General features: G+C 32.8%; 1 protein-coding gene across 1 annotated transcript in view; it reads right to left on the bottom strand.

The window, feature by feature from the left end:
* The window catches only part of LOC143044484 (uncharacterized), a 34,119-nt gene extending 22,840 nt beyond the window's left edge, over positions 1-11,279 (bottom strand). The window contains exons 1-6 of the mRNA XM_076216527.1: positions 11,203-11,279; positions 6,456-7,034; positions 2,484-5,428; positions 2,169-2,204; positions 1,588-1,713; positions 824-917 (exon numbers count right to left, since the gene is read on the bottom strand). Coding sequence (XP_076072642.1) covers positions 824-917; positions 1,588-1,713; positions 2,169-2,204; positions 2,484-5,428; positions 6,456-7,034; positions 11,203-11,236 — 3,814 coding nt within the window. The 5' untranslated portion in view covers positions 11,237-11,279. The remainder of the gene's footprint in view (positions 1-823; positions 918-1,587; positions 1,714-2,168; positions 2,205-2,483; positions 5,429-6,455; positions 7,035-11,202) is intronic.
* Between the last annotated feature and the right edge of the window lie 2,846 nt (positions 11,280-14,125).

Genomic DNA, 14,125 nt, shown 5'->3' with positions numbered 1-14,125 from the left:
GGTCCAACCCGCGGAACCCCTACCCCGGATTGGCCACTGGATAATATGGGGGTCTGAGAGATAGAATCCTCCCTTTTTTTTAAATAGAAACATATGACTTGGATAAAAAATATTACTTTCAGCAAAGGAGTAATTAAAGGATTTTTTTTGTATTCAAAATAGACGCTTAATTTTTTTTCGCTATTGTAATTTCCTAAAATGTTTGTTTTAATATCTTGAAATAATGTGTAGTGAACACTATTAGTAATTCCTTATGTTCATGCTATTTAAAGAATAATCAATTTCTATTGTTACGAATAACAATGGACTTTGTTTGCGGGATGTAGAAGCAGGGGTTTCCAGAAACCCCGCTTGTCACAGTCTGTGGTCAAAATCCATTGTTATTCGTAACAATAGATCGATTCAATTTACACGTGTTTCAAAAATAAAAACTATCAAGTATAACAATAGCACTGGGGTGTAAATAGAAGTTAAATAGTCTAAGACACAGTAAAAATGACATACGTAAGTTTAGACACATACATATCGTATAGATCAACCAATTCGTGAAGTGTCCATAATGGTTTTTAATATTTCCTCCTCATAACTCAGTTGAACAGTTTCTGCAGAGGAAGGACTTTCCTTTATGTAAAGTCCGTATAGTGTCTACATGCACGAGCCTAAGATAAATGTACGTAAGTTGTATATCGATGATTTAATATGAAACCATATTAATTTTTTAAACCATTATTGTTTTGTTTTAACAGTTGTTATTCAACTATGAGCCGTGATTCACAATAAACTACAGTGAGCCATGATTCACAATAAACTACAAAACTCTTACCGCTTGCAACATCTGTCAGTGTTCCCATGGACTCATCAGCAAATTTAGATGACATACTGGAAGCAGTCTTGGCTATGGCACCACTACCTTTTGACTAATGAAACAAGAAGTCTCTCTTACTAAGTATTACAAAATTATTCAAATTGAACAACGTTACAGTGCACTTTAAATGATAACTATATATTCTTCTTATGATCATGTGTACACTTTTTTACTATTTTAATATTTTAATCACTTGTATTATTTGATACTACTAATATAAAGTAAGATATAATATGTATAAAACATATCTCCATTTTCTGGTAATTTATTGTAATTTTCCTAAACATTGCATGATGGTTGCTAGTAGTTATCAAAGGTACCAGGATTATAATTTAGTACGCCAGACGCGCGTTTCGTCTACATAAGACTCATCAGTGACGCTCATATCAAACATTTTTATAAAGCCAAACTAGTACAAAGTTGACGAGCATTGAGGATTCAAAATTCCAAAAAGTTGTGCCAAATACGGCTAAGGTAATCTATGCCTGGGATAAGAAAATCCTTAGTTTTTTGAAAAATTCAAAGTTTTGTAAACAGTAAATTTATCAAAATGACCACATTATTGATATTCATGTCAACACCGAAGTGTTGACTACTGGGCTATTAAATTGTTCCTGTCCCTTTTTGGTTGATTTATTTTATGTAAATACATTATATTTTCAATCAATAAATTGATTAACTGAGAAATCATTTATTATCAACGAATATACAGGTACACTTACCCTTGTTTTCATACTGATATCACCTTCTGTAAGTCCGTTGACAGCCGAGGCTGCCATTTTTGCCTGACCCAGATTCTGAACTTTGTCTGATACAGCCTCAACATAATTTACTAATGCTTCTTTCATCTTATAAAGTAGAAGATACAAGTGTTAAGTGAATATGAAATATGCCGATTGCTACTTTTTTTAAAGGTGTGTTGCTCAGTCATATGTTTTCTATGTTGTGTTTTGTGTATTATTGTTTGTATTTTCGTCATATCACTTTTTACCATTTTCAGATTTCTTTTAATCTTATGAGAGGTTGAATATCCCTTTGTATCTTTCGTCTCTCTTTTATTTGTGAGTGGCTTTTTTACGAAGGTTTCCATAGCTTTGAAATACGATAAACTATAAATGAAAATCTTATTTAATCAACTCAATAATTTCAATTTAGAAATTACTGCGCGCATTTGTTCTGTTGCGTTTTTTTATTTACCCACATTTTACTTCACTCGATGCGATCTGAATTGCATGTGAAACACCCCCATAGTAGTAGTAAATTTATTCTAATATTGAATTCATTCAAACTAAATGTCACTAACCTCAGTCATTTCTTCTTGAGCAGCCGTACTATTGTCCTAGAAAAGAAAACATTGGTTACTGGCTTTATTTGCTTTAATAAAAACGACATCGTAAAAGAAGAAATATGGGAAAAAAATATTATTTGTTTAAAACATGAAGACATATTGACAAAAGCAAAAATCCTACGGTCGTATATTTTTATATTGTCTTTAAGATATATTCAAGTTGGTTAAAGATGTTATTCGACAGGGTGTTTTACAACAACAAAAAATGTAAAAATCTACATTATTTGTTTGTAAAGCGACATATTATTAAATGACTAATTACAAACTTACATCTCCACCAATACCAGAAGACAAAATGTTCACCGCAGCAAGTACTCCAGCTACATCTTTCTTTGCCAGTAGAGCATCAAGTTCACTGAAAGCATCTGTAGAATTTGAAACACGCAGTTCGATTGTTTTCATAGTTTTACTGGTTCTTCCACTTTTAGTCACAAATAGCACAAATGTTTTAAATGGCGTGTCGGAGTTAAACATACGTGATGGCATATTAAACATTCCACCAGAAAGGGATATATCTAGAGTGGCGTTTATTGTGTTTGCTGGATCTAAACACTCTGCATAATCATAAAACCGGGCTGGGTTCCTTGTTTTGCCTCCAAACAATGTATCTTCAATGACAAATAGAGATTTTCGTCTCATCATTTCCAGTTTGTCATTATCTATAGTAGAATAAGCACTCTCTGGCATACAGAACAGGTCATACTCAAGACCTTTCCGGTAATTGGTCAATAAATCTGGATCACGTGACAGCCTAAAATCTATAGTCGTGCTACCAAACGTTAGAAACCACATATCATCATCGCCTGCAATGTAAGCAACTGGTTGTGACGGAATAACGACAAGATTTATAGTCTTGACAGTTGCTGCTCGAGGGAAATCCTTTGGAGATACTGTAACGGTGATACGGTAGTGTCCAAACTCTAGAGACACTGCTGGAATCTGCCGCGTACTGTTTCTGGATTCTGTGTCACACATCTTGTCAAAGGTCTTGTAATAACCATTGAGTAACCTCGTCATCTTCCAGGAGTAAGTGAACTGGTTGCTGCATGAAGACATAGCATTGACAAAAATGTCTATTTGTTCAGATCGCACGCGTTCATATGGTTGACTGATATCAATGTTATCAAACGATACTGTTGGTGGATCACAATTCTCAATATCTGTATCATCTACTACTATTGTTGGGCATAACGTTTTAACATCGTGTGCGAATTCATTATGAATAGTTACTGTTATCCTGTAACTTCCTGTTTGACGATACATGTGTTTTACGGATATGGTTTCAAATGATAATCTATTCGCATACGACATTGGTATCACTCCGTTTGATCGAGGGTCTATACTGGGCTCAACCGTCACCATAAGAATGTTATCAGTAGTGGTCATGCTATTATCCGGAACCGTCGTGTCGTTGTTCCCAAGATTGATGAAGATTTGGCTGAACACTTGACCTCTTTCTAATTCGATATCAGTGAAGGTAAAAGGAAACCCGTCACCAAAGTCAACAACATATGTTCTATCCGAACCGGATGTACTTGTTAAAGTTACTTCTGCGTATTCTGATGTACTAGCACGTGCATCTGTGTCTGTTTGAAGGTCGTTGTAAGTCATATTTTGTCCTACTTGTACTTTGGTACAGCCAGTCACATTGCTGATTTCATTAATAGCAGTGACACATATTTGATATATACCCCATTCAGCATACACATAGTTGTTCGTATATGTTGAAAACCTTTTTGTTGAGCTGAAATAATTATAATCTCGGACATTACCGTCACCATGGTCAATTCTAAATCTAGCCTTTTGTGGGCCATCCATGTCCATATTCAAACTGATGTTCAAAACAACAGGCTCTGTTCTGTCAATTATATTTTCTGTGTCTATTTGCAAAGATACGATAGGAACCTCAACAGAAATAAGTTTAGACATGGTTGTCTCGCTTATGTCGTTTGAGGTGCTAACAACAACATCGTAGTATCCTATACTTGTGTAGCTGATGGTGAACTCGACTGCCACCGTCATATTAGATTCATAGACGTAGAACATGTCATCCAATGACAAACCAAAGGTACAGTTAACGAAAGTATGGTACGCCGACGGTATCAGAACGGTGATGTTTGTTGTCAGAGTCCAAGCGTCGGACTTTGTGTTTATTTCTATCTCTGCTTCAGTGAGCTTGGTCTGTATATAAAATATTCTTTTCTGAATTGACTCTGTCCCGACTTCAAATGAAACTAGATTTTCAAACGGGCGATGACGTGGAAGTGTCAAATCTCCATCTTCACTGTAGAACGATAATACTTCCATTTCGTTTTGTATAATTTCTAGATTTTGATTGTAGTTAAATCCCGGTGAGTACTGTGTAGTAAAATTGTGCCCAACTTCGAAGTAATTGAACAAAAGATCAAATCTCTTTGCCAGGAATATATCACTGGTTGATATTTGCCCATATACATTGACACAAGTAGCGGAAACGTTGTAAAGTCCGAGCTGTGGAAACGTGTATTCAATATTCTGGCGGGAAAGGAAGGTTTTTGATGAACTAACCTTTTGCAGAGGTGATACATCACCAAAATTAACCGAACAATCGGTAGAATAGTTACTAGCAAAGGAAACTTCGAATTTCGCCTTTCGATTGTCGGTTTGGTGATAGCTTGATATGTGAACCATCTGTGGAGGAATTCCTTCGTCAACATCTTCGATTAGGAAATAAGTAGATCCAGAGACAGATATAGACCCTAAGCTGGCAGCTACAGTTATGGTATAGTTGCCTTCTTTATACCAATAGTGGTAAACACTCCGTTCATATGTGGTGATCTTAACTCCGTCACCCATGTCTATAGTAAAAGCAACAAATTCTTGTAGATTAGACGTCATTTTTATCATGACGGTTTCTAACGGTTTGACGTATATTCTGTCAGTCAAACTATTAACTACCACGTTGATAAAATACGGATTATTGTTGGTCATCCCTGATGCAAAGTACACTTCCCATTGTTCACCATCACAGGCGTTATTACCAATCACACTGTATGAGATATCAATCTCGGCACAAGAACAGGAACTACCTTTCACAAGATATAATCCTGGTTTATCGAGTCGGGTACAAATCTGTCGACATTGTTTGATAATACCGTTAGTATCAGTGCCGTTCAATTCCGTTCGTTGTATGTCATCGTGGTTAGGATAACAACCTAGAGGACTGAGGTTCTGGTCTGTAATATATAAAAAAAAAATGAAAATAAACTTTTTTAAAATTTCAGGCTTGCGAAGCGATTTTCTGAATTTACCTTCATCATGAACGCTAAAAATCTTACATTTGAAAGCTAAGGATGTGTAAGAACCGGAACAGGCGAAGACCTGTATGACCATAACGGATAACAGTTTATACAGCAGTATCTTATTGGATAATCCAAGAGTGACATTATATTCTAACGCATTGATCATTGGGTAACATTTTGTTACCCTCTTCGTCAGAACAATCAGTTATCAATTATTATAATCAGTTAAGTATATTAATTTTAAAGACAATACTTAAAACAAGACAATTTCAATTTAAAATTGATAATTCAAATCACAATGATAATTCAAGATTCAGTAAACAAAGGTGAGTGTGTGATGGATCATATCGTTCTCCAAAAGTTAACCGTTGTCAACCTCGGATTAGCCTTGGTTAACTGCGGTTTAAATCTGTTCTGTCACCAATCAGCTCAGTAGTATTCACAGGCATACGTAAAAAGTTATCAAAGGTACCAGGATTATAATTTAGTACGCCGATGCGCGTTTCGTCTACATAAGACTCATCAGTGACGCTCATATCAAAATATTTATTAAGCCAAACTAGTACAAAATTGAAGAGCATTGAGGATACAAAATTCCAAAACGTTGTGCCAAATACCGCTAAGGTAATCTATGTAAACACATTTCTATGGGAATTTTTTTTTTAATAACTTTCATTTAAGAATTGAATACTTCTTTTTTGTAAATTCATTGGGGTGTAAATAAATAAAGGCAACAGTAGTTTCCCGCTGTTCAAAATTCATAAATCGATTGAGAAAAAAACAAATCCGGAATACAAAGCTGTATGCAAATTACAATATTAACTTCCTTAGGAAAGCAGGTATATTCAAAACCCGAAGATTGGTTGGCTGTTTGTGTAATGCATCTTGTTCTTTTAACCCCTAGACGCTTATGTGTTTATAAATCGGGTAAATACATAAACTGTTAAATAATTTCACTTACCTAAATTGTTCTGAATTACTTTATCATGGAATTCTATCGACTGAATCTCAAACAAATTGTCGTCTGTCACTGGTTCAGCATGTCCATTAAGACCAATCGTAAATGTACTGAACGTGTCAAAACTGTCCAAATTATTGTCTTCTTCTTCAAAGTACTCATCTTTGTATTCTTGTTCATCAATATAAACGTTTAGCCCAGACGATTCATTCCACGTGATCATAACATGAATAAAATAATCTGGAATGAGTCTAAAATTTACCCGCCATTTCTTGTTGTCCCTAGTAACACCAACCTCGTATTGGTCTCCAAGTATTTGATAAAGATAGAAACCTTCTGAGAAGAACGATTTACCGCCATTTGATAGGATGACAAGTTCAGATGTATCAACATTTCTTGGATTCATCTTTAGCCAAACGTCCAATGAAAATCCATTGTCGCATTTTTGAATGTTTCCAAGACACCAATGAGGAAAGTCTCCAACAATTGCATGCGAGCCTGACTGTTCTATATTTTCAGGAATATTTAGATCATCGTGTTCGTTGTATTTAAATCTAAAAGCCAGGACATTTAACGACAGTCCTAAAATGGTGAAGAAAAAAGTTCTTTTTATTATTTTTGTATGATGATGTAAATTGTTTATAAATAAAAACTATAAGTGTGTGCTCTGAAATTATTCATGAATATGTTTGATATTTGTCACAAGAAAAGATTCAGAAAGAAGTCAGGTACTATAAAAAGAGGCACATGAAAATGAAACATTATTGTTGAAAGCAAAATACAGGAATAAAGCACTGTTCTTTGAATATACTGATAATTGCACTAGAAATTCGTAAGATATTTTTTGTCTCACGTTCACCCCTCGGATCAAATATAGACGAATTATGAACCTACCTGATATTCGAGGTATATTCTTCTTTTTAAATATTTTCTAATGTTTTGATGGTTTTAAGATAATAACAGTTACTTTACTCAGAAACCGTTATGGTAATTGGCAACCAACAAGTACCATTAGACTACTGACTCCCGGTTTTTGAAATGAACAGTTCCAACATTTAACTACGGACATTGTAATTTTAAGATTTTTGGAAATTATTTCAAATTAAGGTATATATCTCCGAATCCTTGCTTGGCTTTTGGCTATACTTTTTGGGTTCATATTCTCGTCATTATTTATAATCTGATATTTTGACCTGAAGCATGAATGAAGAGACATTTAACCTGCATCTGGTACAGAAAAATAGGTACCATTAATGTTATTTCTACCAGTTGGTCCATGCCTCTACTGGTGGACTTTTAGTTCATCAGGTATCGCCAACCCAGTAACTTAGTTCTTAGGTACTTGCATGAAAATACAGATATTGTATTTTTAGAATTTGCTGTTACAAAATATTAAATCTCCCTCATGCATTTCTTAACTCGGGCATCACTGAAGAGACATTTATTGTAGACGTCCGCATCTGATGCAGAGAAATTATCACTGTTAATGTTATTTCTACATTTTGAATTTATAACCTTTAGGAAAGGCTAATGTATAAGTTAACATATATTGCATCTTGTCTTTTATTTTACGAGCTCTTGTAATAACTTGTTTGTGTTGCAAACTTCAATAGATGTTTTCATATCCAAGCCATTCTCATATAGTTGATTAGTGTTCCGCATAACTAGGTGTTCCACCCTTCCTATCTTATCCAGAAAATAAAGAGCCAATCCTTTTTACTAACAAAGTTTTACTTTCAGTGGGATTAAATTTCAACAGTTGCATTTTCACATGGGAGACTATATACAAGAACAAAAGAGAAGATTTTTCGTTCCCGATTGTCAATTTTTCCTTTTTGGATGGTGATGTTCCTTTACCTCTTTTTACGGTGTGTATATTCTGGCATATTCTGACATTAATACTTCATCTCCTTATTTGTTATATTAAGATGATGTAGATAATTTGCGATATTTAAACACTGCACTTTTTACTAATATTAGTTCGATCGGGTAATTTTGAACCTTAAAATAAAATGCCGATGTCTCGTATTACGTAAATTAAATCTGTCCTGAACTATATATGAAGATGTGGTAGTGCCAATGTAACAATATATAAAAGTAAACCATTATAGGTCAAGGTACGGCCTTCAACACGGAGCTTTTGCTCACACCAAACAGCAAGCTATAAAGGGCCCCAAAAATGACTAATGTAAAACTATTCAAATGGGAAAACCAACGGTCTAATCTATATAAAAACGAAAAACGAGAAACACTGATGAACCTCATAAACAGATGACAATCACTGAACATCAGATTCCTAACTTAGGACAGGTGCAAACAGTTGCAGCGGGATTAAACGTTTTAATATGGTACGAAACCTTCTACCTTTTTGAAACAATAGCATAACATCACATTTAGTAGGCAATACCAGTATTTAAAAAAAACAAAGTGAAAGTTATTGTTTGAACATAATTAATTTATCTTCCCTTCATTTTGGTTATGTCACGTCAAGAAAAATATCAATATAACGGCATCTGGAGTTTCGTCATTGATACTGTAACTCAACTCCACTAAAAGTCAATAGGTATCTAGAGGTCAGCATACGACATACATCAATAGACATGTGTCTAAACAATATATAGGTCATTTTATAAAAAATCTCGAATTTTGAAATTGAAAAATTTATTGAAAGTTACTTATTCAAACAACCCTCTACATAAGCAAATCAAAACAAACAGTACTTTAAGAACAACGTATTAAAAGATGCAATCTTAATGATGTCATACAAGAATATCTTGAAACATTTTTTGATCGGTGGTACAAATTTGGGGTTATTAAGAAAAGGTTTTGATAAAATGTTAAGGTTGTTTTACGTAGTCAATTAAGTGGTTTTCAAGAGAATAAACTTCTATATATATTCATTCTGTAAAATAATTATTCGCAATTTTCCAGGTTGTACTGAAAAATGCTTCTAAAAATTGGTTTTCAAAGGTTGTAAAAATTACCGCCAGTAATGCTAAGATAGCAATTTATATTGTGCGGCATTTTTTTCACTCTTTCACATAAACCCAATATCAAGTAAATCCCTCACAACTTTACTTTTATCTTTATTTCATTGGTAACAGGAACGTACGTTTATATACAAATACTATATAAAAGTCTATCCTGATACCTTTTTGCCTATCCCGTTACAGGTATCAGTATTGCACCTGCAAATGCCTAATTTGGGAAGATAAAGACGTTATAACCTTAAGATGAGTTCAAACAACGAAATATTTCATTCGTATTGCACCTATGTTATTAGATAAAAAAAAAAATAACGACCTTTTTGTCTACAGTTGTCTATCCTGCTACTGTAACCAAGGCAACCATAGTAACAGTATAGACATAACTGGATAGACAATTTTTTTCGTTTTTGATTACTGTTGTGAAATAACTTCTCCCTTTGGTGAAGTGATTATGGTTTTCTATTGTGAATTTGGTTTCCAACACGTTATTGCACTTTTTACAAGCATACTGTTGGTGTAATTAATCAAAATTGTTGATAACAGCATAGACATTAAAAAAGGTACCCTCTATTTTTTTTTAATAAATGTCTTGACATTTCTTTTCTCTTTACTGTCGTTCAAGAAACGTGGCGTTTTAAATGTAAAGATTACTTTGCACTTTTGAAATCAACACTGACTGATTCAATATTCATAGGGAGAACAATTTAATTTAAGTAGCGGTAACAGGATGGACATAAACCTCCCGTACGCTGATTGAATTTATTTTGTAGATAATATATTTCTTACAATGATAAAGAAACTACGATTTTTCGTTAGAGTAATAATTAAAGTTCTTAAAAAGTCCCTTTTGTAGATATCAAGGCGATCAGAAAATCCGAAAAAAAATCATTAATCTCGATCAGTGGAATAACAAAACGTGCAAATAAACGTCAGTACAGACAAAATTTTGAAATAGCGATAAAAACAAAACATACGCATGAGTACAAACACAACAATAACAAACAATATGGTACACCGCAATCTCCAAGTTCTAATCGATGCAAATCATGAAATATAGATGAAACGATGGTTTTACGAAGCATAGTTTGTGGCTATGAGGAAACCGACTTATGTGCTAAATAGAAGTTGTATATAGAATCATATGCTCCTATACTGTAATATCGGCGGCTGTACTTCGGAGAATGTAGTGATATTTCGTATAAGAACAGCATGGAAAGTGCTTTGCCCTGACAAAATTTTGTGCAATGTCCAGAATAAATCATTATAATGCAGATTTGTTTTCCTCACTTAAAATGGTATCATTCTTAAAAAAATAAATCATTCTTTTTTCTAAGGTAGACTGTTTCTACAACGATTGATAAACATTAAAAATTCACGAGGCGAGTTTTCCTCTTACGCATAACACGAATGTAAATTTATCATAAATCTGTGTCATGTCAGAAAAATGTATTGAAGTAGATATAAATCAGTTTAAAAAAGAAAGTGTGACCGTGACTATTTGTAGATTTTTCGGTTTTGTAATGTCAATTTATATCTTAATTATACTTTTATACGTATTCCAAAATTTCAAAGTTGGCGTAGCTGAAAACACCGATAAACCAACTTTGTATATATTAAGATATATTTCATAGAAACCAAATCGAGACATTTGTTACCAAATTTAACCATTTCTCTCCATTTCCCGGGGTTTTTTTTAACATTAATATCGCCAAATCAGTACATAAATATATACACGAAAATCAAAAAATATTATATTGACTTACCAAGTAAGATGATGATCGTAAAACATTGTTTCATCTTCTTATTCCTTATAACAAAAATCACAAAATAAAATGCATCCTGACCCTCAATAACCCGAAACAAAAACTGTATGTATTTCTCGGTATCTTTTTGTTAACCATTAATTAATTATTAAGCATATTAAGGTGAACTAAAAACAAAATTTAATTAAGGCCTCACACACCTGTTGATCTCAAGGGCCTTCTAAAATTCACCTTTATATGTATTGGTGTTTGATATGACCTTTCTTACGTAGGACTGGTAATTAATTATTTATGCATAATTGACTGAGAACAAGTGTATATAGCATCTGAGGGGGGCAACATTCTTCATTAATTTATATCTTGATTAGTACCTATAGAAACGTCAATTGGTAATTATTGATTCTTTATTTACGTAAAAAACAAGTTTTGATAAGACGATTATAAGCATCTTTTAGTTCGTGATACTGCGCAGTTTTCTGTGGGTATTTTTTCTCTGTTGATTGTGTTTTTCTTTAATTATGTTTTATGTCATCAAGAATCGATTCTCAGCTACTTGTATGCATAGAGACAGAAAGCAGACAGCAATTAAACACAACACACAAACAAATAATAACCACATCAAGACATAAAGACATCTTAATGTATGTATACGCCGCTCTGTATATATATATATAAAAATATTTAAAAAATGGGATCAGAAAAACGTTTGCCATTGTTTCTTACGTTGGTTTACAATCATCTTCATCTGATCCAACTCCTTCAGCCAATCTTAAGCTTTAGCTTATTTTGGCTTTTCTTTTTTATTGTTTATTCGCATTTATGCATCCTCTGCTTTCAAATGTATTTATTTTTAAAAGCAACACAATGTTACATTAAAAATTCTCTTTTTGAAATGTGATTTGTTTTTATATATATATATAAAACTCCCTGTATAAATATTCAAATTTAGACTATTCAACATTAAATGCTTTCTTTTTATTGATAAATGTCCATGTATTGTATTTCTCCGAAAAAATCCTTTGCTTTATATATGAGGGTTTGATTAGAGAATAATGCCCTTAAAAAATGAAGATTAGAGAATAACGGGCAGAAAAAAATGAAGATTAGAGAAATGCGTGGTCTAATTTTTTGAAGATTAGAGAAAAAAAGGGGTTATTTTTTTGAAGATTAGAGAAAAAAGGGGTTATTTTTTTGAAGATTAGCGAAAAAAGGGGTGAAAATTAAATGTTTACAGAATAACAGACCCCCCATCCAGACCCTCATATATCAGCAGGCTGGCATTGTTTTCTTGAAAGAACAAAAAATTCTCAAATTTCAGGTATGTAAATTAAATAATATTATTTTACCTACATCCTTACCCTAATTGTTTTTGTTTATTCTATATAGGTGTACCATTAGAAAATGTATGAAAATTTGCAAAATTCTATATGCTTTATTTTAATCTTTTCTCTTTCATATTTAATCTGTAGGGTCTTCCCCCCTGGTCAGAAAATGTCTCGGGGGATTGTACACTTTGCTAATGTAGTTATTAAAAGTTCACTTTCATAATTAATCTACAATGGAAAGTCATTCATGTATAGCAGTTCATAGTGCATGGAAAACCATGTACTATAAAAATTAGAGGTGAAAAAATGCCTTTTCATTGGACGAGAAGGAGTGAGTATTTTCTAACTAAGAAATGGTCAGATGATTCTTTCCATGTAGGTGGACGTGTATACCTTACAATCATTCCTTGCATATTATTGCTTATAGTATCTTAGAAAGAGACATAATAATAAAAAAAATGATATAAGCCATTGAAACATGAAAATGAGATGAAGGCAAAATAAAAGTATAAAGGCAGCCAAGTACATCTTACAATAATTTATTTATATACATCAAATATATTGCTATTGATTTAAACATTCAGAGAAAAAAAACCAGACCTGACCACAAAACTTTATGTTAACCAATAACCATGAAAATAACCTCAGAACTTTATGTTAACCAATAACCATGAAAATAAGGTTAAGTAAAAATGACCCCTGTGGGACAGTCATATACAGTTTGCAATCAATAAAACAACAAATGACTTCATCAATAAAAAATAACATTGAACCATGAAAATGAGGTCAGGTCAAATAAACCCTGTGAGATGGACATCTGTCAATCGTTTCATACACCAAACATAGTGACATAGACCATGAAAATGAGATCAATTTTAGATAAACTCTTAAACAAAAGGTATACCTTACCATCATCCCAATAAATCTTCATTTATTTATGTCTCTACTGCCACTCCATTAGCATCCCTAGGTCTCCTATTTTGCAATTTTTGTTGCATGCAAATTCAGAAATTGTTGCATGCATTTATTGTTGCGATTTTGTCATTTTAGACTTAAATGCAATTTTATTTTTGATTTTGAGAAAAATCCAGTTTAATTAATTGTATTTTTCACAATAATACAAGAGGCTCTCAAGAGCCTGAATCGCTCACCTGAATTTTTTTGGTTTAATCTCTCATCAATGATTATTTTGGCTTTTCAATTTATTTAAATGTTCTTTGAATCGTCCTATTTTCTTCAAAAGCAAAAAAAATCATTTTCTCCTATGTTCTATTTTAGCCATAGGAGCTATGTTTCTTGACATACAAGGAAATGAAATATAAAATTTATACTAGATACTCTGAAACTCATTTAGCCTAAGTTTGGCTGAAATTGATACAGCAGTTTCATAAGAGAAGATTTTTTAAAGTAAGTCAACATGATGAACAAATTGTGAAAAAAGTCTATAAAGGGCAATAACTCCTAAAGAGGTCAATTGACAATTTTGGTCAAATTGACTTATTTGTAGATCTTACTTTGCTGATCATATTTGCTGTTTACAGTTTATCTTTATCTATAATAATATTCAAGATAATGACCAAAAACTGCAAAATTTCCTT

This window comes from Mytilus galloprovincialis, chromosome 9 (assembly GCF_965363235.1).
Source record: "Mytilus galloprovincialis chromosome 9, xbMytGall1.hap1.1, whole genome shotgun sequence".
NCBI classification, from domain to species: Eukaryota; Metazoa; Mollusca; class Bivalvia; order Mytilida; family Mytilidae; genus Mytilus; species Mytilus galloprovincialis.
This window is presented reverse-complemented; position numbering and strand designations above follow the sequence as displayed.